The 27238-nt window shown below is 40.2% G+C and overlaps 2 protein-coding genes across 3 annotated transcripts; one reads left to right on the top strand and one right to left on the bottom strand.

Moving 5' to 3' along the window:
• Positions 1–194: 194 nt before the first annotated feature.
• Positions 195–11033, bottom strand: ginm1 (glycoprotein integral membrane 1). Of its 2 annotated transcripts, none has more exons than XM_028604929.1 (8): positions 10822–11033; positions 10594–10665; positions 10382–10481; positions 6086–6240; positions 5072–5231; positions 4093–4322; positions 2381–2544; positions 195–1115 (listed from the first exon to the last, which is right to left on the bottom strand). In XM_028604929.1, exons 1-8 carry the CDS (start codon positions 10909–10911, stop codon positions 1004–1006), a joined length of 1083 nt encoding a protein of 360 aa, XP_028460730.1. In that variant the 5' UTR covers positions 10912–11033; the 3' UTR covers positions 195–1003. The 2 variants fall into 2 exon arrangements, with proteins under 2 accessions (XP_028460730.1, XP_028460733.1); XM_028604932.1 differs by having other exon boundaries at positions 6086–6237.
• Positions 11000–27008, top strand: ppil4 (peptidylprolyl isomerase (cyclophilin)-like 4). Its single transcript, XM_028604928.1, has 13 exons — positions 11000–11127; positions 11477–11544; positions 12221–12285; positions 12380–12497; positions 13564–13706; positions 15054–15150; positions 15381–15497; positions 15593–15717; positions 17431–17497; positions 19404–19515; positions 22653–22749; positions 22933–23065; positions 26550–27008. Exons 1-13 carry the CDS (start codon positions 11058–11060, stop codon positions 26760–26762), a joined length of 1425 nt encoding a protein of 474 aa, XP_028460729.1. The 5' UTR covers positions 11000–11057; the 3' UTR covers positions 26763–27008.
• The last annotated feature ends 230 nt before the right edge of the window (positions 27009–27238 follow it).

The following is a 27238-nucleotide window of genomic DNA, read 5'->3' as shown; positions in this document are numbered from 1 at the left end:
CATTTTAGTTTTCTTGCAGTGGGGTATCATATCATTTTCAGTGTGAAAAGAAAGTGTGACCTGTGAAGAACTGCTACATGTAGAAAGTCTTTCCAGTGGACTTACAGACTCTAAATCATTAGATGCAGTCCCTCAAATGTTCAGTTTGTTCATATTTATTAGTTAAGCCTACAGTATAGTTATATCTGCTCGTCTTCGGTGTCCTCTGATCCTTACCGTCTGTTCCTCGGCACTTTAAGAATGGCTTAAAGGAATAGTGTGACAGTTTAGGAAATATGCTTATTTCCTTCTTTTTGCCCAACGTTGGATGAAAAGGATCAATCAGTGACTTCCTGAAGTCTTTGCAGGATGCCTGGCAACCTCATGGTAAGCCTCAGAGGAAGTCACTGTGCCAGGTATAGTCTGGAACGTAATCCTTTTTGCACTTTGTTTTTGGTGCATATTAAACAAACAAGATATATATTATGCAGGCTAGCTGTCTGACGTGACCCCGGGTAAAGCAAAAGTACCCAATGAGGTCATTTCTAGTAACTTGTTACAATGTTACAATGAGGTCATTTCTAGTAACTCGTTACCGTAAAAGCACAGGCATTTGGGACTGGATAAAAGTGACTTTTCATAAACTCTATCCGACCAATCACAGGAGCAAAGAGTTGGATTGCACAGAGTTAGGTTAACACGCTGACTGACCGCTAACCAACACCTTCACAGCTGACATCACAACACGGGAAGTTGAGATTCAGCACTATGAATAACGTAATTTCGTTCCCATTTTGATCATGCCACTAAATTTGAGGTGGACCATTAAAGGACCTCCTGCTGCATGGCCGCTGTGCTTAAAAGGGTCAACTGAAGTGAAACGCGACCTACTGCTTCACACATTTTTGAATATAAGCTAACAACAAAACCAGGCCATGCTGAAAACGTAACCGGGTAACCAAGGTTGAAAAACAAATAAGAACCAACTGAAAATAAAAAGGAGCTTGCTAACTCAACTGCTCATTCAAGGCTTCTTCTCTTCCTCTTCTTCTTCTGCCTCGATTTCTACGTTCTCCAGCAGAGTGTGCTTCTCATCCTCGGGCATTAGAGTGACAGGGTTTAGGTGAAAAATGTGTCTGTGAAAAAAGAAAAAGAGATAATCAGGTAAGGGAGGTCACCGGTCACTGATGACACGGTAAAGTAGATCTTCTGGATATAAAATCTCTGTGTGTGGAGGGGATTTGTATTTTATTAGTTTTTATGAATTGTCTTGTTGTGTTGATGCTTATTGTAGTGGGATTTGTAATAAAGAAGGCCCTAAGGCCTGTCAAATCTGACTCCAATTTATTAATTCCTGCGCCTTCTTTCATCGGACTTAAGTTTACCAGAACACAAGGATTAATCTGAGACAAAGAGTTCAGTTAAAAGGTCAAATGACATGCTGCTTTTATATAGACCTTAGTGGTCCCCTAATACTGTATCTGAAGTCTCTTTTATATAGACCTTAGTGGTCCCCTAATACTGTATCTGAAGTCTCTTTTATATAGACCTTAGTGGTCCCCTAATACTGTATCTGAAGTCTCTTTTATATAGACCTTAGTGGTCCCCTAATACTGTATCTGAAGTCTCTTTTATATAGACCTTAGTGGTCCCCTAATACTGGATCTGAAGTCTCTTTCCCCAAATTCAGCCTTGGTGCAGAATTACAGCCACTAGAGCCAGTCCCACAATGAGCTTTCCTTAGTATGTGCCATTTCTGTGTCTGTAGCTATTGAGGAGGAGAGAGGGGGGGGCAAGGTGGAGGGTGGGGGTGTGGTCTTGACCAACTGCCATGCTTCGCTTATGACCTCATAAGGAGAAGATTCCAGATTGGTCCATCTGAGCTTTCATTTTCTCAAAGGCAGAGCAGGATACCCAGGGCTCGGTTTACACCTATCACCATTTCTAGCCACTGGGGGGACATAGGCAGGCTGGGGGAACTCACATTAATGTTAAAAAGGCTTTTCCCTATGTCTTTATTCTCTCTTCACATGGAGGTGTCTCCTAGTTTCACACACACCAAGGTCGGGGCCTCTGTGTGGTGCAACTTCCTGTTCTTTTGCTTATCTGTCTGGTACACAATGCATTCTTATGTCATAAAAGGCTTAAACTATAATTAAAGGCTTAGGCTTAACCTTCTATGTGTCAGAGACATTTCCTTGAACCAGTTCCTCAATGACTGCACGCAGCTAATATTCTACATTATACTGTGTTCTTATTTCTGCGTATGCTTTGTTCTAATATTTATGCTGTTTTTAATGTAAAGCACTTTGGGTAAACTTGTGATGCTATATAAATAAAATTGCCATTGCCAGTGCCATTTGTTCAATCATAAACACCGTGAAAAAAAAAAAAAACTCACTTGTGTTCACAAGTTGGGAAGAACATGTCCAAGATCTTGACGATGACCGCTGACCCGACAACGCCGATCACCACCACCCACATGACCAGGAAGAAAAGAGGCAGCGACTCGGCGCTGAAGCGCCGGAGACGCTCTCTCACTTCCTCCACCCACTGACACATGGCCTGAGGAGAGGATGGACATGGAGACATGAGCTTTTCATATCGACAGTATATCGATATCCTGATAGGAGACTAGATATCGTCTTAGATTTTGGATATCGTAATATGGTGATATGACATAAGTGTTGTCTTTTCTTGGTTTTAAAGGCTGCATTACAGTAAAGTGATGTACTTTTCTGAACTTACCAGACTGTTCTAGCTGTTCTATTATTCGCCTTTTCCCCACTTAGACATTATGTCAACATGACTGCTGATTATTTATTTAAAATCTAAGTGTGAAGATATTTTGTTAAAGCACCAATTGTCAACCCTAGAATATCGCCGCAATATCGATATCGAGGTATTTGGTCAAGAATATCGTGATATCTGATTTTCTCCCTATCGCCCAGCCCTAGCTTTTCCTGCTGGTACCAGGCTCTACCAGTACTACATGCTATAGAAGGGTGTCTGAGCGATGTGCACAGGTGAAGGCTAAAAAACTACGATGATAGATGTCTATAAGACCCATTTGCAGAGTTTTACATTGAGTACATTTACATTCACACCAATATTACACCATTATTCCAAATTTTATACGGGTCATGTAAACAGCATATTCCGATTGGATATTCCAAATAAGGCCTTCTGAATATAGTATTTTCCGCATAAGATGTGGGATATTTCGGTATTATTCCGGATTTAGAGGCAGTCTAGATCTATACAGCCCATTCTGAATATGCGTCTCAATCAGGGTTTTTACACCCAGTTTACGGCCTCTTGTCCGTTTACATTTTACGGCCAGCTCTGTGCGTTGCTATGGTTTCTGTACACAAACCAGCCAACAGTTTGCAAGGCTGCAAACCTGATAAGGAGAAACACAGCTACTTTCAAACATTTTCAAAGACTTGGACATCAACAGGTTTTTGGATATGCGCACACATTGCTATGCTGACCTTTTCAAGAAGCTGGTTGAAGGAAGGTTTGCACGCTCCAACAAGCCTGCCACAGCTGGAAAACTTTGAAAAAAAAAATCGTATTTTGCACGTCCACATGTAAACGGGAATATTAGTGGAATATTCACTTTCATTAGCCAAGTAAACAGCTTGGTATATGACTGCACACAGCTAATATTCTACATTATATACTGTTCTTATTTCTGCGTATGCTTTGTTCTAATATTTATAATATTATTGTTTTTAAATAATGTGTAAATTAAACATTAAGTTGTTAAATTTTACTAATTTAGTGATCGGTCTGTGTCATGTTGACATAGGTCAACCGGAAGAAAAAGCCTTGTGTGTTAGCAGAGCGCCACCTACTATTTCGGAGGTAGAAATGTCATTCTCCCCAGCTTATGTATACGGGGAGAACTCGCATAACCCGGTTATTCACTTAACCCCGGTTACTGATGTGCATGTAAACGTACGTACCTTTGAATAAAATGACTTTCCATTCAATGTTTCAAGAGACCCCTAACGGCGTGATTTCTCACCCTCTTCCTCCTACATAACAAACCACACCTACCACTGACACCTCTGTTGCAGTACCAGGTTAGCATTAGACGGGGCTTACAGAGTACGATGATAACAATTCTTTGGGCGGCGTTTCCATCTGAATCTGATCCGGCTGGCTCGGCTCTCTGACATCAAACTCATCATCGTATCTGACATCGTACAGGAGATCGGGGTCCATACGAAGTGGAGTCTCTGGGAGCTTTCCCGGGGCTGCGATCTCCTCCTGGGTGGTCTCTGTGTGCTTCAGGGGGTACTGGCTAGTGGTCTGGGACATCAGCTGTTCTTCGTCTGATTTAAAAAAAAAAAAAATAGTGGGAAAGTTAAGAATACACACGAAGGGGCCTTACACACCTACCTCGTTTGGTCCAGACTTTCCGACTTTTCAGTTTGATCCGAACCATGCAGCCGAAATTTGGGCCGACCAAAAGAGGATCACACTGAACCATGGTCCGGTTCATTCATTCAGCAGAGGGAAGGAGAGGGACTGAAAAGATGTGGCTGCGTTAGGAAAGTCAGCTTTTCAGCCCGCTGCAGCGTAAAAAACTGTTTTTGTCATGCCATTTTGTTATTAAATCTTTTTGTTAATCTTCATCGGACAAAGCCTCCCTTTTCTCAAAATCTGAAAACACGACACTCCTCAAAACCCAAGTAAAGTTCCCGTGTCTTGTGTCAGCGCAACAAAACAGAAAGAGTAGCACAGGGAGAGCAGGAGTCAGTCGAAAAAACTCTGATGCATAGAGGGGATACGAGAGGACGGGGAAGCCCGTCTCCAAACCAATCAAAAAGTATCGGGAGACGCGGCTCACGTACGTGATGATGACAGGGTGCAGTTATGTAATGTATAGTTCTTTAGTGCGCTTGCATAAGTGCAGTGTGAAACCAAAACTTACCGGATCAAATGTATACAATGTCACAAAAACATGAGCCTTGGTCCGGACCCTTGGTTTGGACTTTCAGGAGTGAGAAGGCCCTAAACTGGACTGCTATAAAGTATCTGCATGATAAAAAAAAATAAGGAGGATCAGAGGATTTCATACCTTTCCTAGGATTTGGTGGGTCAGTGACCACCACATCGTTCTCCCGGGGAACCCTGAAGATCTCACTGTGTCCGATGGGGTAGATGTTGGTAAACTGAGCCAGCTTCTGGAAATCTGGGCTCATCAGTATTTTCACCTCACACATGTCAGGCTGCTGGACCTAAATGATACAAACCCCAAATACTGCTATTCCAAATCATGTTTTACACAGTGTAAGGCTATATTTGCGCTCCGTGTCTTTTTTGAAGCTGCCAGCGTCTGTTTTACATTTTAATCCTGTATGGAGTAAACCGTGTTTTCAAAAAAGTCCTGAGGGCTTTTTTAAACGCCACCGCCAACTTTTTTTTCGGCAGCTTCGTCTTTTTAAAATTGAAATAGATTAAACTTTTCTGAAAAAAACGCCCCACGTCATGCGCTTTTTTGACAGCCGACCAATGACAAGCGGAGTAGCCAGACCTGCCGTTTCCATAAAAAAAAAAAATGGAGTCTGAGCACAGCGAGTTATAAGATATGACTGATGCTCCCTGTTCAGGGAACTCACTTAGTTTTATCTAACGTTAGCGCCTCTCTCTTTCTCTCTCTCTCTCTCTCTCTCTCTCTGTTCTTTCCCTAGCTCGCTCTACCGTTTTGTTTTATCTAACGTTAGCACCTCTCTCTCTCTCTGTTCTTTCTGTAGCTCACTCCGCCACTTTGTTTTATCTAACATTAGCACCGCTACACATAGCGCTCTAGCTAGCATACTGTAGCAGTAGTTGTTGCTATAGCAAGAAAAGACGTTCACGGCTGCTTTTTGGAACCAAAGCTGCCAGCTTTTTGTTTTTCACTACAAAAGCGCCCTAGTCATCGTTTTCTTGTCAAAAAAAGACACCAAGTGTGAACAAAGCCTATTACTGTATTTTATCAGTTCTGATCATACATTATATGATTGGTAAGGTTGTAAGTTTTGAGGGTAAAAGAACAAACAAGGTTCTGTTGGTATATTCTCTCCAATTGTCATGGTCAGGAGATATTTACCTGTTTGCCCTCCATCTCAATTACTTCACTGAACACCTGCAGAGCCACCACCTCCTCTGAGTCGCTGTATAGCCGGTTCTGGCTCACCATCACACGGGTGATAGTGGACACCAAGTCCCCAGATTCAAACTCACTGCTTCCATTGATGCCGTCTACTGGAAATGGAATACACATTTGAATATATGTAAATTAAATATATTTGACAATTTGAACACATCCATTTTTTTCAGACTCCTTTTACACAGTTTAGCAGGTTTCACCAAATCAAACTAATGTAAGACTTTTTAAGACTATTATGAAGGAAATTTAAAGGAACACGCCGACTTATTGGGAATTTAGCTTATTCACCGTAACCCCCAGAGTAAGACAAGTCGATACATACCCTTCTCATCTCTGTGCGTGCTGTAATGCTGTCTGACGGCTCCAGCGGCATCAGGCCAGCACAGATCCTGCAGGTGAATGGTTCCAGTAATCCCACTGCTCCGAATAAGTGACAAAATAACACCAACATGTTCCTATTTACATGTTGTGATTTATAGAGTCACAGCGTGTACAACAAACAACGTAACATGAGACACAGCCGTCTTCTAACTGTAAACAAACCGGGAACTATATTCTCAGGCGGAAGAATATAGTACTTGGGCGGAGTGATATGCTCGCAGCAAGCTTGTCTGAGAATATAGTTCCAGGTTTGTTTACTGTTAGAAGATGGCTGTGTCTCATGTTACGTTGTTTTTTGTCCACGCTGTGACTCTACAAATCACAACATGTAAATAGGAACATGTTGGCGTTATTTTGTCACTTTTGTCACAATTTGGAGCAGTAGTCTAGTTGGAACCAGTTACCTGAAGGATCTGTGCTAGGCTAAGCTAATGCTGGAGCCGTCAGACAGCGTTACAGCACGCACAGAGATGAGAAGGGTATGTATCGACTTGTCTTACTCTGGGGGTTACAGTGAATAAGCTAAATTCCCAATAAGTCGGCGTGTTCCTTTAAGACCTTTATCATAACATCAACTCAGGCCCTAAATTAAGTTCAGTTCAGTATCACTAAACTTGCATTTCCCCATGGCTTAAGAATAATAAAGTTTTATGTCTGTGGTACAATCTGAAAGAGACTCGCGGCAATAACACCAAAGCTGATTGGCTGCAATATACATGCGTTACATGTTGGTCTCATTTGTAGTCATAATGCAGCAAAATTATATTTGGACTAGAGAGAGAAAGAACTACAACACCACGGAATTTAAAAAAAGAGAGCATATGAGGCAGCGTTACATGGACATAGGAAAATTAACACCTGTTTAATGATTTAACATCTAAAAACACAATTTAAGACTACTTTAAGACCTGACATTTTGATTTTGAAATGTTAGACTTTTTAAGACCCCGCAGGGAAACCTGCTTCAGATTGCTTGTGTGTCGTAGTGCAGCAGATATAACTGAAAACTCTCGTTTGAAACAGATGCGTGGGGCAGACAAGAGGAACAAAATATGCTTAACAGAAAAACCATACACTGGAGAGTTGAGAGTAGAGCTGCAAAGATGAATCGATTATTCGATTAGTTGCAAAATATTCAATTAATTGGCAACTATTTTGATAATCGATTAATCTTGATTAAGTGTGAGCCATCTGTTCTCAGATTCCAGCTTCCTGGTTTCTTCTCTCCTCTGGGACAGTAAACTGAATATCTTTGAGTTGTGGACAAAACAAGGAAAAACACTGAATTACATTTTTCACCATTTTATGACATTTTAGAGACCGAATAGCTAATTGATTGATCAAGAAAATATTCATTAGATCAAATCGACAATGAAAATTATCGTTAGTTGAAGCCCTAGTTGAGAGGTGTTTCTTAGGGCCACAGAAACCCATTATTAATTATTATACCATGGTCTGGGTGAATACTCGATTCTGATTGGCTGCAGGGTGTCCATTAAAAAGTGATGTAGGACACCTACTAAAGGAGTTCGGTGAAACTGACTGTTTACTGTTCTAAATGAATGCGCTACATTAAATCAATAAGGAAATGTAGATTTATTATTTCCAAATCGTCCTCTGAACACCACAGGATGGCGCTAAAACACACAGTCTGCAAGAAATAAGTTCTCCTGGCCCTCTGGACTGACTTTGTTTCACAGCGAATAACGTTATCTCACATCCCGTTCACTGTTCAGCTCGCTGCTTCAGGCTGCGCCGCTGCAGCCGACGGTAACGTTACACATCGCGGATCAAATTCTTCTTAAAAGTCGTTAAATTGTTTTGGGGACAATGACATGGCTGGATAGTTAGCTTGTCTTGTTATTCAACATACTGTCAAATTATTTTTACTGATTGCCAACTGTACACAATGTTATTGACTTTGGATCTTGCTAGCATAGAGTTAGCTTTCTGGCTCGTAGCTAAACTGAAAGGTTCTATCAGCTGAGCGGACTATATAAATATCTCCGGTTGCTAAGGGAGGCAAGTCGTATCTAAGGTTCTTTCTAATTCCTGGTGGAGAGAACAACGTTTGCATTGCATAAGAACCTGATGGATGGGAATGATTGTTCCAGGTATTAGTCAAACCGTCAGGCGTAACCAGGGAAACGGAGTTATTGTTTGGATAAACTTTAGATTTCGATTGTAAAACTAATTAAAATATAAACTAATGTTTTAAAAATATGTTATTTGGCAAGTGACCATGGTATAAGCGGGTTAATGCCCTTCGAGGTGTCCATTGTCAGGTATTAATGGACTTCGGCGGAGGCAACCGCGGTTCACGCCTCGCCGTCGTCCATTTATTTAAATAATCCCGGTTTCTTTAATAAACTGCACTCAATTGCTGACATTAGCTAAGTATGATTGGTAATTGTTGATTTTGTTTAGATATGCCAAATTGTAATTATATAGGTGATTATTGGTCGGACTATATATTGTAACAGACTGTTACCCCCGGGGGGGTAGAGATAGCGATAGATAATTTGTTTTATGATAATAAAGAGGCCTTGTTTACTTCACAGGCTGTGTACTTTTGTTACTACATCATCTGGGTCACATGTCAGTAATATAACCAAAAGATGTATCCTGGAATTCATTCAAAACTTGAATTTGTTTAAAAAAGGAATACATTCATAAATATTTTTTAAATTTGACTTAAAGATACAATTCTATTGTTAATCGCAATTATTTATGAGACAATTAATTGTACAGCAAAATTTGGAATTGTTACAGGTCTACCGAGGTTTGTATATAAGAAGGGGATGAGCAGACTCTATTTCCTGAAGAAACTTCTATCCTTCAAAGTGTGCAGCAAGATGGTGGAAATCTTCCATCAGTCTGTTGGTGCCAGTGCACTGTACTTCGCTGTTGTCGGCTAGGGGAGCAGCATTGGAGCCAGCAACACCAACATACAGTGGTATGCATAAGTTTAGACACCCATGCTGAAGTTGACTAAAAAAAGGAGTAAAAAAATAATCTTTTGGAAATTGATTTAAAAAATTGATTTAAAAAATGAGGAAAAATCCAACCTTCAAGGACACCAATTTTCTTTGTTAATGAATAATGTATCGTAAATAAATGAATTTTCTTCCTTAAAATACAGGGGGCATAAGTATAGACACCACTATGTTAAATTCCCATAGAGGCAGGCAGATTTTTATTTTTAAAGGCCAGTTATTTCATGGATCCAGGATACTATGCATCCTGATAAAGTTCCCTTGGTCTTTGGAATAAAAATAGCCCCACATCATCACATACCCTTCACCATTTCTCACGATTGGCATCGTTTTATTTCAGTTCCTTATAACTCTTTCAGTTCCTACTTCAGGGCAGTGTCTTTTCTCTTTTCCGCATAGTGGTGGTTAGATGGCTGTGTTATAATAACAAAAAGTCAGTTCCTAAGGCCACTTGGCTAGTGTGAATGCAAATGGAAAAAATGGGTTTTGGGGGAAAGTAGTTAGTAGAACTGTTTAGAAGTGGACTGTTCCTATCACTACGTTCCTTTAACTACTTGGTCGGAAAGAGGCTATTATGATCAACTTAATCATTTCCTGGACTTTGTATCATCATAGTCCCTAAATGTATGTAGAAATGCAGGAAATGCGATTCAAATGGCAGAGGACCCCCAGACACTCTGTTTTGTGTCCCGCCTGTAACATGATATAGCTAAAGAAAACAGAGCAACCCGTCTAATTTTGACATTTTGTAACAAGAATAATTCATTCTAAGAATGTATTTTATTCAGGATAAGATTTTGTACTTTCTTCTGGTTAGTGTTGTTATGATTTCAGTATTTATAGGTTTAGGAAAACTCACAGAGAAGTGCTTGGCAGTTGAACCTGGTGACCCCTGATAGCTCGACTGGGACATCATTGACCAGCACCTGCTCTTCGCCCACCGATATGTTTAAATTGATCTGAAAGAAGAAATATCAACAACAACGGTAAGGCTTGGCGGATTGGTCGCCCCGCCTCTGTAACGTTACTTTCGTTTACTAACGTTAAGTAACTGTATAACGATAACGTTACCTGCAAGTTGTTGGAGTCCTGCAGCTGTGTGTCCGCCAGTGTCCCTGCCGTCACATTAATCAGGATGTTTTCCTGTGGGGATCAATCATTAAAAAGAAAAGAAAGCACAGACAGACGTGACGTTAATAACACAATGTCTGCCAGTCAGGCTGATCGTTGAGCTAACGCTAGCTAAGCTAACATCAACATCATCAGTTGGCTCAATGTGCGCTGTTGCTGACATGTTACCGTATTCAGTTGCCTAGGCGACGACTCTGTGCACGTTACTGAGGCAAAAAGAAGAGATATAACATTAACTAACAGAGCTGACATTTCCATTTTGTATTCACTTCGCCTGCCAGGAACAGCAAGAGAGCTAGCTAGGCTAAAACAAAAACATTGAGCAACACATATCAACTGCGCACGCTCGCGGAATTTCCCGAATATCCAAACACTCTTCTCGCGAGATCAGGAACGTCAGCAGCATGGCGGTGCTCCTTGAAACGACGTTGGGCGATGTCGTAATTGATTTGTTTACAGAAGAAAGGCCTAAAAGTAAGAAAATTAAGCCGTTTGCGCTTAACTGCAGCTCATACCGCGAGCAACTGGTTGCTACTTGAGTAACGTTAGGTTATTGACCAGCTGAAACACAGCATTAGTGGGTGCTAGCAAAGGCTGTTAGCTTGCTCGCGTCCTATTCATGTGTTTATTCAGCGTTAATAGCACTATTAGCAAATAGATAACCGGGCAAAAACAACACAGTTGGAATAAACCAACACACAGCCTTATTTGGCATTCATGTATTTACGCTAGCTAAATAGACGCTTTTGTTATTAAGGGTATGGTCATGTTTGACTGTCGTTTTATGTGTCTGTTTAACCTCTGTGCTTTTTTTCTTCTGCAGCTTGCCTCAACTTTCTGAAACTATGCAAGATAAAGTACTACAACTACTGCCTCATCCACAATGTGCAGGTAGGTACACTAAATGTAAATGAGCTATGAATCAATCTCTGCTGAACTCATTTGAACTTGCCTGAGGGGGGCGATATAACGTCAGTCCCAGGCAGGCTGCGTTCCAAACTTCTGCTTTCAACTTGTAGTACTCCTGCAGCTTCCCTTAATACAGTATGTACGGTTGCATGCAGTATGCTGACATTTGGGACATACTACTTCTGAAGAGATGGAGAGGTGCCAGTTCACCTCTTGGGCACTGCCAATGTGCTCTTGAGCAAGGCACCAAACCCCCAACTGCTCGGGGGGTGCCTGTCCAGCAGTCGCAGCCCCCTCGCTCTGACATCTCTCCATTTGTGCATGTATAGGACCTGAGCATGTGTGTGTCTGTCTATAAGGCCTGTTTGTAGTGAGTTATAACAACCGAGTGATTGTAATTTCCCCCCTGGGGATCAATAAAGAATACATTTGAATATCTGTCCTTATAATGTAACAAAAGCCCTAAATTAAATATTGTGGTCCTTTTCTCAAAATCTTTTTATGAACTGTCTAAATTTAGTAGACAAAAGCAGCAGGCAGTCTTAAAAGTGATGTGAAGTTTGCTTTATGTTAATGCACAACCTCTGGGCTCTCCTAATTGTTCATCCATCTTTGAAGTTGGACAGATGCCGTAACAATGTGTTTGCCTCCTCTTCAGAGAGACTTCATTCTGCAGACTGGAGATCCCACCGGGACAGGGCGTGGTGGAGAATCTGTCTACAGGTCAGTCATTTTCATTTCTTTTTTTTTTTTTTTTTTTTTTTTTTTTTGACACCTCAAGTTGAACACTGTGAGAAATGTTCTCTTGTGTGTTTAGCAAACTCTATGGGGACCAGGCCCGCTTTTTTGAAGCAGAGAAAACGCCACGTATCAAACACAGGAAGAAGGGGACGGTGTCCATGGTGAACAATGGAAATGATCAGCATGGTTCTCAGGTGAATAAGATGTACAGTCACACTGTCGTTTGCCCTGCAAGTTGCAAAAAGCTTCCAGAGCAGAAGATTCCTGATACTAGGTTTAATGATGGTTTCACTTGATCATCCATGTTACAAATAACTTATATATTTAGTATATAAATCAGCTGATTAGTTGAAGAACCCCATACTATAGTTTCATACAGAAATCATCATGTCTACTATAGAATACAATATTTTGCATTTCACTGGCCTTAATAATGTAGCTATTTTTGGTGTGACAAAAATGTTGTGACAAGCTGTGTAGAGGGTTTTTGCTTTTTTTTTTTTTTTTTTTTTTTGCTGGGCAATATGGACCAAAGAATTGTTTTTAACTGAATGGCGATACACAATATGTATCTCTGTGTTTTCTACAAAGCAGGATAAATGTCAAATTCAAAGAGAGAGATCGATATCGATCTCTGGTTTATCAGTTAAGTGTCTGAACTACACTGCAGACTGGATTCTCTACTACAGAGTGATGGCTGACTCATGACGAACGGGTCCAGCACTGGTTGAATGCTGTTGAGGTCACCGACTTTACATACTTCTCGTTAATGAAATGTCTGTATTGTTGCTGCGCTGCATTTATATGAACTATGGCAATTTGGTCACGGGTCACATCTCTCTCCCGGGTCAAGGTGCTGTCTCACTTACTCTTAGTACTGAACTCATAGAACTGAAGTTAATGTTAAATCTAAAAAACACTGGTACAATTACAGGCTTTCCTGCTTAACAAAATATTCAGCTGTGCAAATTCCAATTAAAACTGTAGGAAAATCGGGCGCTGTGTCTCCCTTCATGTTGCAGGAGGGCCTGTAAGCGAGTAGGGGTAGGGTTGCGTGGCAAGTGTTAGAGGAGAGATGCGAACATAGGCACGGCTTTACAGAAGAAGTGAGAGTAGCGTAACATCAAATTATATTGATATAAGCACTAAGCAGTATTGTCTCATCCCATATCTCATTTGAAAATGTATCGCTATACCTTAAAAAGTCGATATACTGACATGACTCGCATAATGTGCGTAATGTGTTATTCTTTTCCTCAGTTCCTTATTACCATGGGTGAGAACTTGGACTACCTGAATGGAGTCCATACTGTGTTTGGGGAAGTGACGGAAGGCATGGACATCTTGGCCAAAATCAATGAGACCTTTGTGGACAAAGACTTTGTCCCATTTCAGGATATCAGGTGAACAAGAGGTGTAACAGTGCCAAGGTTATTCTAGTTTTGCATTTTTCATTCATTAGTTCTTATTTTTATTTCGTTTTGACTTTTTGTTTTTTTATTTTTTGAAAATGCATAGTTTTAGTTTAGTTTGTCTTTTTTTGTAATATGGGTTATTTGTCAGGGCCAAGATTCAAAAAGGTCAGAAAAACTATTGTGTAATAATAACTCAACAAAAACATACAATAGATCTTTTTCACAGCAGACATATTGACTTGTCATAGTAGGAAAAGCACAGCTGAAATTGATAACCTGGCTCAATTCGATGGCTCAATTCCATCAAGTGTCCCAGTAAGATATTTCAGTGACTCAGCATGCGCAATACCAGGGCCTCTCCTAAATGGAATGCAGCCATCAGTAATGTATTAATACCAGGGCCTCTCCTAAATGGAATGCAGCCATCAGTAATGTATTAATACCAGGGTCTCTCCTAAATGGAATGCAGCCATCAGTAATATATTAATACCAGGGCCTCTCCTAAGTGGAATGCAGCCATCAGTAATGGTTTAATACCAGGGTCTCTCCTAAATGGAATGCAGCCATCAGTAATGTATTAATACCAGGGTCTCTCCTAAGTGGATTGCAGCCATCATTAATGGTTTTGAATACACCTGTGCTTTTTCCTACTATGAAATGTCAACATGTCTGTCGTGAAAAAGGTCTATTTTAGAAATATGTATTCACATATTATTCAACAATAACACCGGTACATAAAATGTACATATGATGAGCACAGATAAGTAAACGGTCTACACAAGACGCTGCAGTAAGAGCAAAATGTGTAAGTGACGTGTTCCAGGAAAACCCCTAAATAGCCAACAGACTAAAGAAGACAGACGTGAACAGGTGTTTTGAACTTTGGTTTGAGTAAAGTGGCGAACTTTTTGAAGTCAATCGACTCCCACAGTTGTGTAGACATCCCAGTATTAATACACATATTAACCCACTGTAAATATGTCTATGGTATAGTCTGTATAAAACATTAACAAAAAGACATTGACAAAGACGAAAACTAAGGACATTTACTCAATTATGTTGTTTTAGTTAGGTTTGCAAACAGACATTACAGTTTTAGTTAGTAATGCGTCGTTTTTATTTTTATTTCAGTTAACAATAATGTTTTATTATTTTTATTGTGACTTCTTGGCACATACACAAACCATTACACTTCTAAGGTGAATGAGACAAATTGCCTATGTAGTCTATGTAGTAGTATCCTGTGGGTCCAAAAAGACTGTATTAATTATCTTTTTTAAAGTCAGGGCAAAGTGTGCCAGTTACAGTCATGATATGAGTGTCCTTTTGCTGCAGGATAAACCACACTGTGATCCTAGAAGACCCTTTTGATGACCCTCCTGATTTGCCAGTGCCCGATCGATCACCTGAGCCCACCAAAGAGCAGCTGGACGTGAGTGAAGTGCCATTGTTATTTTATTAAGGAAATAGTGTTTTTTTTCCTTTTTAGACAAAAATGTAATGCCAAAACTTTCTTGACTTAAGATAACCCAGAAACAGATTTTAAGAACAAGTGATCCATGTCCAGCAAACCTTATGTGGAAGAATAAACATGAAAGAATGTATACACTATATGTAAAAACAGCATATACTGCTAATAACTCCAGCTGTTACTGTGTGCAGAGCGGCCGAATTGGCGCGGATGAAGTGATCGACGATGCGGATGGAAAAGAAGCCGAGGAGTTGGAGGAGAGGTTGAAGGAGAAAGAAGCCAAAACTCAGGCCATCCTGCTGGAGATGGTAAGAGGAACAACATTTGTTCTCAGCCTTTAACTGAAGATAGGAAAGATGCAGTCTGGGACATTTATACACTCTTCTGTCATACATTCCTTCAGGTGGGTGACCTCCCTGATGCAGATATGAGGCCTCCAGAGAACGTGCTGTTTGTGTGTAAACTAAACCCAGTGACCACAGACGAGGACCTGGAAATCATCTTTTCTCGCTTTGGGACCATAAAAAGGTGATGCTAACTTTCAAGCTTGACAGATTGCTAGTTTGTAGAAATGATTTGTACATGTGGAATAGGGATGTCACGATACCAAAAATCTAGTAGTCTGTACCGATACCACCAAAAATACACAATACTCTATACCAAAGTCGAAACCACGGTGTGTTTCAAAAAAGACAAATGTTGTCATCGATACCAATACCAGTGAAATTTCATGATTCTTGATCCCCAATTTGATAAAACAAGAACAAAACAAAAAATCCTATGTCCTGCTCCTTTAACTAGTATTTTGGTATAACAAGGACAAGCCTTTTTTACATATAATCTGGAGAAAACGTCTTCCTGACCCCACAACCCGCTGCTCTGAGCAGCATGGCATCACCACACAGCCGGCGTATGGTAACGTCTTTCATGAATTCACCTGCTCAACTTGCCTCTACTCTACTTGCCTTTTTTGTTTTTCCATTATAAAAAAGTCCCTGGTACTAGCTAACGGGTGCTATTTTTATATTTTTATAATGATTAGATTTATTTATCCCCTCCGTCGAGGATCCAAGCGAGCTGAGGCGATACCAAAAGGTCACGTGAAAACCTGCAGATTACTGATTGGTCAGAGAGAATCGTCACTAATCACTGCGTCATCATTGGTAGCGGCAGACGGGGGTGACCTGAACAAACCCTCCATTTTTAAATAGTTAAGCCAGTGGTGTTTTTTTTTTTTTTTCTGTCTCTGGCTTCTTTTGAAACAAAATGTGTCAAGCCACATGCAGAGAATCAAAATCAACACACCTTCCACGTTCTGTGTGTGTGTGTCGCGTTAGGTCACGGCAGTTTCCTGTGGCGTCGCTATGACAACCAGCCACGCTTGCCTCACGCATGAGGCGGTACTAAATCTGCAATGGAAAAATGAGGACTGGGTACTAGCAGTGGGTAAGCGCCATAAGTCTCGCTTTGCCAGACCTTCCTCCACAGCAGCAGAGAAAAACGTGCTCTGGTTTATTGGCATTTGTTTAAACCAATCACAATCGTCTTGGGCGGTGCTAAGCGCCGGACGGAGCAACAGTGCCTCTGCAAAATAGCCTCGGGAATGAACTTGTTTTGGTGGAACGTGTGTACGTTCAAAAGTTGTTTTAGTCGTGCAACAGAAAACTCAGATTGGACAGATAGTCTAGCTAGCTGTCTGGATTTACCCTGCAGAGATCTGAGGAGCAGTTAACCATAGTCCTCACAAATCCACCGGAGTTTAAAATGCCAACACAAAGAAAGCCCAAGGTAGCAGACATCTGGCCTAAATGAAGGACATCCGGTGGAATTTCCGGCTGAATTTCCGCCGGCACAGGAGCAATCCCGGAAGAGGAACGTCATGTAAATAAACCAAAGTTAACTTAACTGACGTTATAGAGGTCCGCTCAAACAAGCGCTAAAGTTAACTAATGTCAGCTGTCGTAGCTAACTTGAGGCTCTATGTGACAGACAATGGCTGGTTCTGTGCTGGTCGTCTTCTTATTCTTCAGCATTTCACAGCAAACTAAAACACCTGTAGGCGTATACTGCCCCCGTCAGGTCCGAAAGAATTGCATCCCCCCGGTACCGATGGTACTGTAGAAAAACGGGTACCGTCCTGTTTTCAGAATTTTGGAACCAACTTGGTTCTCGTGACATCCCTAATGTGGAAAATGTATGTGTGTGTATAAAACTTTTCTCATGTTACTCTGCTGTGTGTAGCTGTGAAATCATCAGAGACTGGAAAAGTGGAGATTCCCTCTGTTACGCTTTTATTGAGTTTGAAAAGGTGAGCATCTTATGTGTCTATGTAATGTATAATATCTAAGTAAACTGTGAATGTGCACTTGTGTTTACAAAGTATGTGTTTACAGTTTAAAGAAACTGTTACACATTTAGGGAGATATGCTTATAAACTGAATGATTGAGTTTTGTTGTCCCAGCTGGCCAGGTTACAGAGACTTGTACCTGTACTAGCCGACTGTATGATGCCACTAGATTGATTTTGATCTCCTTATTTCACACTCTAAAAAATGGAGTAAGTGCATTTCCAAAACAGTTGAATTACTAGAGTATGTATGATGAGTGTAACTTGACTAAACCCCAGTAGACTGTCATGCATAGACTTACAATATGTCACCTTGTCCTGTAGGGGCGTATTGTTAGAAATACATAGAACGTAAAACATGAAAACACAAAAAGGATATGAATAATGGAAGTCATAAACTCCATTTTTTTGTTCTTGTTGTGACCTGTTGATATTGATCACATGGGCTGCTGGAGATGTGAAAGTTACATAAATATACTATATTTACCATGAACCTGGTACATTATTGCCTAGCTGTCCATTGTGGAATAAAAGTGTTAAAACTTGTGAACTTGGTCAGAAAGGTTGTGCTTCAGTGCTGAACAGCTTTAACCATGGAGTGTATATCAAAGCAGAGGACATCTAAAATGGGCCAAAGCAGCAAGTAGTTTAATGAATGATGATGCTGGACATGGTGAAGTGCAATGAACATTTGAACCATTAGAGGGTGCTGGGCAGTTTGTTGTAGATAAAATGTGTTTTCACTCAGACTTCTACCAGTGACTTCCAGTAACATAATAAAGTCATTTTATGTAATGGAATACATTGTTCTTGTAAATGAGTCATTATGAATATGAAAGATAAGCGTCAGCCAGCTGTCTTTCCACATGAGGTGCAATATATGTGGAAAGACACAGTTCAATAAAATACAGTATGTTAAAAAAAATATGAAAGCATAATATGGCAAACTCAAGCCCATCAAGCAACAACAGATTGGCACATTGACCTGAATATAACATTACCTGCTCATACTAACACAATGTAGCGTCCCACTTTACATTTGTAAAGATTATCTAAACATCCCCTTTTTTTTTTAAAAGTGGCTCAACACAAAACAATGGACCTTGTGCATTACAGCAACACGCAGTGTACAAGTACATTGGTCAGCTAAAAGTAATTGTGTTTAACCTCACATGTGGGATAATAAAGGCTCACAAAAACATCCCCTTTTATTAAGTGGGATTAAATCAGGTTGATACAAAAAATAAATTGAAACAAACCGTAGATAAAGTGTGAGAGACACCGTGATGGCTTGGTGGAGGCTATGTGCAACGCAAGGCATATCCTCTGACTTTATGTTCAATGTCCCACTGTGTGGCTACTTGCATAAGGTACTCGGCACACGCAAATCTCCTCTGTCTTAATAACAGTGATATATAATAGCTTAATAACGTGTGTGTGTGTATATATGTATGTATGTGTATATATATATTACGATACATACTAATTCACTTTTTTGTAGACTAAACGGTTATCAATGTCACTTTTATTTGTATAGCACCTTTCATTACAAGTAAACCCAAAGTGCTTTACATTAAAAACAGCAAACTTTAAAACAAAGCATGAATACAGTATAAGCATCAACACAAGGTTTTGAGAAGAAAATCTGCAGATTAATCAATAATGAAAATAATTGTCAGTTGGAGCTCTCACAGAAATAACTACCATCTAAAGATCATATTTCCGTTCAATTCAATTCATGACCTAAACATCTTTCCACCCATTCAGAGTAACTTTTTTTATTCAGTAATGCCATGTTTACATTATCTCACGTTGACTTCTATTACAGTTCCTCTCTTACCTCTTTTTATGCTTTCTGTCTCCACAGCAAGAAGACTGTGAAAAGGCCTACTTTAAAATGGACAACGTGCTCATTGATGATCGACGCATTCACGTAGACTTCAGCCAGTCCGTTTCAAAGATCAAATGGAAAGGCAAAGGTACTTGTACTGAAGCCTTTAGCCGAGTTTCCAACACTTTTTAGTAGGGATAGACCGATAATGTTTTTTCAAGGCCAATACCGATTATTAGTAGGTAATGAAACCGATAACCAATATTTGGAACAGATATGCATTTACAGTGAAAATTAAAAATTTAAAGTCAAAATTAAGTTACAAACTCCAACACAAAACTCTGTTTAAATGCTTTAAGCAATTCTTTAATGAATGAGAAACTTTCAACATAATCCCCAGTAAAAGAAAGTCAGGTAGTGTTGTGGGCGGGACATGAAGTCAGACTCAGTGGTGAGTGAAACCGAAGCAGAGGGACAGACACAGAGCTGTAGCCGAGCCAAAGTAGGGACCTTTTTAATTAATTAACTTTATTGGTTATCGGGCAAATAAAACGCGATACAGATAATCTGCAAACTGCCAAAAAACAGCCCAATAATCGTCCAGGGCTGATAATCGGGCTATCCCTACTTTTTAGGATAGTACCCTAAGAGCCGTGCGAAGCATTTATGGACGTGTACCTAAACACTAGATCTGTTTTGTGTTTCCACTGCAGAAATTTCTCTAAAATGTAGGTGGGATTATTACTGGATGGTGAAAGCTGTGTCTTCTGCGTATATAGCGTGTCGTTTTTAGTTATTACAATCAGTGGACTGCTGTGTTTCTAGCTGCACCTTTTTAGTATTGGATCAGTGTGCTTGAGGTATATAAAAAAACGGGACGGATTGAAGCGGTGCTATTGGTACCATCCACAACTTTTGACAATGCAAACAAACAAAAATACAGTTTGAATGTGTAGCAAATTGAACTGGACTGCTTGATACTGCATATACAGTTAGGTCTGGAAATATTTGGACAGTGACACAATTTTCATAATTTTGGCCCTGTGCGCTAACACAATGGATTTGAAATGAAATCCTTGAGATAAAATTTTAGTGCAGACTTTCAAAATTGGAAGGAAGGGTTTAGGAATTGCAAAAATTTTCATACATATTCCCCTTATTTCAAGAGACCTAAATTAATTGGACAATTGAGTCAAAAGCTGTTTCATGAGCAGGTGTGGGCTATTCCCTCATTATTTCAACATCAATTAGGCAGATAAAAGGTCTGGAGTTGATTTCAGGTGTGACATTTTCATTTGGAAGCTGTTGCTGCGAATCCACAACATGCGGTCAAAGGAGCTCTCACTGCAAGTAAGCAGGCCATCCTTAGGCCGGTTACACACTGGATGCGTTGCGCGAGCGTGTCAGCTGCGTGGCGTGTCCGTTTATATTTTGGCTCCCATGTTAACAGGTTAGAGCTTACACACTGCCTACGAGCCGCGCCGAATACGCGTGCCTGCTAGAAATAGAACAAACGCCTATTTTTCACACCACACACAAGCGTGTTGGAAGTGTTTCCAGGCGAAATAGAATAGGAAAAGATGTCTATGTCGTTTAGACACGAATACATATTAATAAATGACATGTTGATGTTTGAAAGTCTCTAGGTTTTGATATAAATGTAATTAAAAAAGAAAGAAAGAAATTTTCTAATATTGCACCTGTCAATACAGAACAAAATATTCAGTAGCCTATTTTGCCGTTGTTGTCTTTGCTGTAATCAAAGCAGTATATATTTATGTTAAACATGGCATTTCATTTTATCAATGGGAAACATACATGTGTCCAGACAAGGCTAGCAGCAGCAGCATCGCGTCAGACACGTTTCTGGTGTGTAAAGACAGAAAAATCCATGCAGCTGACATGCAACAGAAACGCCACGCTCACGCCACACAGGCAGTGTGTAACCGGCCTTAGGCTGCGGAAAAATAAAAAATCTATCAGAGAGATGGCAGAAACATTAGGAGTGGCCAAATCAACAGTTTGGTACATTCTGAGAAAAAAGGAACGCACCGCTGAGCTCAGCAATACCAAAAGGCCCGGACGTCCACGGAAGACAACAGTGGTTGATGATCACAGGATCCTTTCCATGGAAAGAAGAACCCTTTCACAACATCTAGTGACGTGAAGTAGACTCTCCAGGAAGTAGGCGTATAATTATCCAAGTCTGCCATAAAGAGAAGACTTCACGAGAGCAAATGCAGAGGGTTCACCACAAGGTGCAAACCATTCATAAGCCTCAAGAATAGAAAAGCCAGATTAGAGTTTGCCAGAAGACATCTAAAAAAGCCAGCCCAGTTCTGGAACAGCATTCTTTGGACTGATGAAACTAAGATCAACCTGTACCAGAATGATGGGAAGAGAAAAGTATGGAGAAGGCTTGGGACAACTCTTGATTTGAAGCACACCACATCATCTATAAAACGTGGTGGAGGCAGTGTAATGGCATGGGCATGCACGGCTTCCAGTGGCACTGGGTCACTAGTGTTTATTGATGATATGACAGAAGATGGAAGCAGCCGCATGAATTCTGAAGTCTATAGGAACATTATGTCTGTTCATATTCAGCCAAATTCAACAAAGTTGATTGGATGGCACTTCACAGTACAGATGAACAATGACCCAAAACATACTGCAAAAGCAACCCAGGAGTTTTTCAAGGCAAAGAAGTGAAATATTCTACAATGGCCGAGTCAATCACCTGATCTCAGTCCGATCGAGCATTCATTCCACTTGCTTAAGACAAACTTAAGGCAGAAAGACCTGCAAATAAACAGCTGAAGACAGCTGCAGTCAAGGCCTGGCAAAGGATCACAAAGGAGGAAACCCAACGTTTGGTGATGTCTATGGGTTCCAGACTTCAGGCAGTTATCGCCTGCAAAGGATTCTCAACAAATTATTAAAAATGGACATTTTATTCATGATTATATAAATTTGTCCAATTATTTTAGGTCCCTTGAAATAAGGGGACTATGTATGAAAATGTGTGTAATTCCTAAACTCTTCCTCCAATTTTGATGTAAATACCCTCAAAATAAAGCTGAAAGTCTGCACTACAATTCCATCTCAATGATTCATTTCAAATCCATTGTGTTAGCGCACAGGGCTAAAATTATGAAAATCACTGTCCAGATATTCCTGGACCGAACTGTAGTTACAAATCTAATCTAAACCTAGTTTCTATATTCAGTGTTGCTGTATGTCCTCGTGTCCACAGCAGAGATCATAGTTGTGTCTGTCTCCTAGGTGGGAAGTATACTAAAGACGACTTCAAAGCCTACGAGAAGGATGTGGACAGCCGATCCAAACTGGCTCTCAAAGATCAAGCAAAGCCTAAACAAGAGTATCCTTGTGTGTTTAATAGGCTGGGATTCATTTTCCAGTTTTCCCACATCACATGTCACAACATGTCTGCAATATTGAACTGTACAGCCTCTGTTGTGGTGGCTGTTTGATTTGGCAAAACTGCACAATTACAGCACTGACTTTCTCAACATCCTGGAGCTTTCCCTAACTTTCCCAAAAGTTCCAAGTATGACCTGCTAATCGAGGAGGAAGAGGAGGCGACAAGCCATCGACACTCTGAGAAGAAACACAAGGAGAAGAGGCACCATCATCATTCAGATGACGAGGACAGCAGGAAGTCCAAAAAGCAAAAGGTATCTTCAAGCCAACACAACAGTATTGTTATATTGTGTTATACTTTCCCTGTGCGGTGGAGCAGAGAACTACATGCCGTTTCTGCTGCTGCTGCATTTTTATTTCTGCTTTTACTGCAGAAAAGTGGTTTTATCTTACAAGGAATCTGATGTAAATATATATGTCGGAATACAAGTGGTATACTGTGCAAATCCTCACCTTGCACAAATCCTTTGACACTAGCGTGGTAGGGGCATTCTGATATGCATTGCATATACTTGTTAATGTAGCACAACCTTCATTAAGCTTCTCTCCTCTTTAGCCTTCAGCAGTCTGTAAACAATTCTACCTGAATTGAAGCCGGTTTTCTACATAACATCAGACGTTAATTGCAAGTTTGCTATTAATCGTATAGTGATGTAGTAGTTTAAGCTTGTTTAGCTAAGTGTTTTGAGTTAATCATTATGGTGACAGTAATGGCGTTTTTCCATTACATGGTACCTGCTCGACTCGCTGTGCGTCCGTTTCCCATTGCAGATTTTAGTATCGCCTCAGCGTGGCTGGTCGTCATAGCAACTGCTGTGGGCGTGGCTTAGTGGCGTCGCATTTCTCCTGACTCATTTCCTGGTTCTCCTTCTCCGTAAACAACATGATATCAAAGAGATAGTTAACGTTTACTGCTCCAGATTTCCCACCGTGGTCACATATATATGACTCTAGAGTCGCTACTCGCTGCGGAGATAATCGCCGTCACTCTCTCACTTCTCCCTCGCTCACTAGCTCCCCACACACACACGGCGACTCGACATGCACACACCAGCACACCAGTATAACCATCAGGCCACTTGTATGCTACGGAGAAAGCTCTGCGTGGAGCCTCCGGCAGCAAAAAAACACCGCTGGCTAAACTATTTAAAAATGCCGTCTAGCAATGCAGTGATCAGTGACTCTTCTTTCCGACCAATCAGCAGCCTGCAGGGTTTCACGTCACCTTCTCGGCTAGCCTCAGCTCACTTGGAACCTCGACTGAGCAGGTACTAAAAAAAGTATCTGTTAGCAGGTACCAGGTACTTTTTTTTCGTAATGGAAAACCAAAAAAGGCGAGTAGAGTCGAGGCTTGTAGGTACCATGTAATGGAAAAGCGCCATAACTGGACAGACAGACAGACCAGAACTTCCAATGTCTTCCAAGAAGCAGGTTTAATCATGTGTCTGGATTATTGTTGAGTAACTCTCTCTCACCTGGCACAATGACTGATTCCAGATAACTCCGCAAACCTGATCCTTTGAACTGGCCCTTGTGCACACACACACACACCCCACACACACACACACACACACACACACACACACACACACACACACACACACACGCTATTTTGCTATCTATATTTAGATAGCAAATATATATATATATTCCTGTCATTTGCGCTGTGTGATGTTCAGTTTGGTCAACACAAAGTCTCAGAAGTTATTGTGAGCAACACCTGCAAAAAACACATTTATTTGGTTCCATCTAATGCCAGCGTAAAACCTTAAAAGGCATGAAATAAATGCTGAAACATTGTAATTCATTTCAGCTTTTTTATTTTGCTAAGTAAACTAAATGTTAAATATAATCACGGTGCAAATGATAACATCACATTTTGTGTAACGAAAGAACTATTTACATATATCACCTTTTATTTATTCAGGGAGTGTCAGTTGAGAGCGAGCTCTCATTTCCAATGCCACCCTGATTACATGTCATACAAATTATAACACATACAAAACCACAGAACCTAGCTATTAATATACACTATACAGTTGCAATACACATTACACACATATTGTTTCAAATAGTTTTAGTGTTTAAAAGTGTTTTGTTAAAATGAGTCCTATAAATAACCTGATATTATCATAGCTTATAGTGCACACGGGGATTCCCGTATCCGGACACAACTTTCATAGTCAAGACAGAAGGTGTGATTAGTTTCACTTTTACTTCTGATATTATGTATGTGATTATAAATGTATGTTGGTATATATTGGCGTGCAAATGAGTTTCCATGTTGCATTCATTGTCCCAATGTGCTGTACAGCCAATCATGCAATGCTCCAATCTGGCTGTGGTGGAGAGGAATGTGCAGAATTGGTATTTAGGAAAAGTCCCGACAGGAGGGAAACGACAATAACAATGACAGAATAATTTAAAAAATGTAATTGCAACATCCAGTGGGCGTGGGCTCTGGCTGTTCTGGTGTTTAAAAATTAATGATGGGGTTTAGTCATTATTTTAGTTACACCTCGCACTATGAGGTTTCCACTGCAGATGCATTGTTTACAGGAAGTACAGATCATTTAATGCATTATATTCTAAGCATGTGCTGTGGTAAGTGTGCCACTGATAGTTTGCACATGCTCACTCTAGGGATGTCACGATACTAAAAATCTAGTAGTCAGTTCCGATACCACCAAAAAAGTACATGATAGTCGGTACCAAAGTCGATACCACGGCATGTAAAATATACAATACAATAATACTTAAAGCTTTAGTGTGTAACTTTTTGATATTAATGAACATCCGTTACATTCAAGCCGTTGCCAAATGAGTTGCTACAAAGCTAATTAAGACTATCAGCTCCACACAACTCTCTGGATTTCTCAGTGTGACTATCTTCAGGTACAGAAACTACGCACTATAGCTTCACACATTATTCAGTAATTAATTTATTTAAACATTTGAACATTATAAAAACACAGTCGCATGTAGCCTTCAAATAATAAATAAAATGAAACTGACAAATAATAGAACAGCTAGAACATTCAGGTAAGGACATCACTTTCTTGTAATGCAGCTTTTCAAAACAGAAAGACAACACCTTATGCCATATTACCATGTTACAATATCCAAAATCTAAGACAATATCTAGTCTCCTATCACGATATCGATATAATATCGAGATATTGCCCAGCCCTAGATCATTTTACCTCCTTTTATATACGGTTTGTTAGTTTGATCTTCAGCAATGCATCATATTCTATAAGATCATATGTTTGTAGTGTCGCTGTCCTGTGAGAACCATGTATCTCTAAAAAAAGTCCACTTTTCATGGTGTCAGAAAAACAGCCATTTTCAGCTTTGTGATGATGCATTTTCCAGCTGATCCAATGGGATTTTAAAGACTTCATTTAGTTCAAGAAGTAGGAGAACTTTCTCAACACATAGAATTTGTGTTTGAATTTATCAAACATTTGACATCAACACATCTGGAGATGCATGGAGTTTTTACTGGAAATGGGAGATGAAAAAATCAGCTGAAAAGTAACTAAAGCTGTCCGACAAATATAGTGGAATAAAAATTACAATATTTGCCTTCTGAGATGTAGTAGAGATACAAGTAGAAAGTAGCAGAACGTGGAAATACTGACATAAATTGAATGTACCTCAAATTTGTACTTGGGTAAATGTACTTACTTTCCACCGCTGTCTGTCTCACTCTCACATCTTCTGTGTCATCTCCAGGACAGCGAGGATAGCCGGCAAGACAGAAAGATGGGGCGCCAGCACTCTCGGTCCCGCTCCCGTTCCCGCTCCAGAGACAGGGACCACAAACGCAGCAAGTCCCAGCTCAAATATGGAAAAGAGGGCCGTGATAAAGGCCACAGCCGCAAGGACCGGAGCCACAGCAGCTCCTCCAAGAAGTCCAATGATAAAGAGAGGAGTAGGTACAGGTGAGGGGAGGGGAGGGGCTTCACCTGACCTGGAGAGTGGCGCCACAGAGAGCTCCACTGTATTCAGCATCAATTATACGGCATCTACATGTTCACAAGCTGTCCTAACTACTGCTGTCTTTAATATCACCTGATCTGAAGTTTGAGAAAACTAATTGAGTGATGATCAGGTCCCATTGTCTTGAAGAAAAAACATTGTTTGAGAAATGCTTTTTTATATGTATATTAAAAAAAATCCTCCAAAATGTGACTGGTTGTCTTTTGATTTTCATCATTTATTTATTCCCACTCAATTACTGTTTATTCAGCATAATGAGTACTTTTACTTTTGGTACTTTGGTAATATATTCTAATGCTTATGAAGTTTTACTCAAGTAACATTTGAAATACAGGACTTCTAACATAGTATTTCTACACTATGGTATTACTACTTTTGCGGAAGTAAATGATCTGAGTACTTCTTTTTTGAATTCCACAACA

This window comes from Perca flavescens, chromosome 18, assembly GCF_004354835.1.
Source record: "Perca flavescens isolate YP-PL-M2 chromosome 18, PFLA_1.0, whole genome shotgun sequence".
Classification (NCBI taxonomy): Eukaryota; Metazoa; Chordata; class Actinopteri; order Perciformes; family Percidae; genus Perca; species Perca flavescens.
This window is presented reverse-complemented; position numbering and strand designations above follow the sequence as displayed.

Coding starts and splice junctions, on each gene's coding strand:
- ppil4 (XM_028604928.1), top strand. CDS start 11,058: ATGGCGGTGCTCCTTGAAACGACGTTGGGCGATGTCGTAATTGATTTG. Junction 15,151..15,380: donor CCACCAAAGAGCAGCTGGAC/GTGAGTGAAGTG, acceptor TACTGTGTGCAG/AGCGGCCGAATTGGCGCGGA. Junction 19,516..22,652: donor GATCAAATGGAAAGGCAAAG/GTACTTGTACTG, acceptor TCTGTCTCCTAG/GTGGGAAGTATACTAAAGAC.
- ginm1 (XM_028604929.1), bottom strand. CDS start 10,911: ATGGAAATGTCAGCTCTGTTAGTTAATGTTATATCTCTTCTTTTTGCC. Junction 10,482..10,593: donor AGGACTCCAACAACTTGCAG/GTAACGTTATCG, acceptor TTCTTCTTTCAG/ATCAATTTAAACATATCGGT. Junction 4,323..5,071: donor CCCACCAAATCCTAGGAAAG/GTATGAAATCCT, acceptor TTTTTAAATCAG/ACGAAGAACAGCTGATGTCC.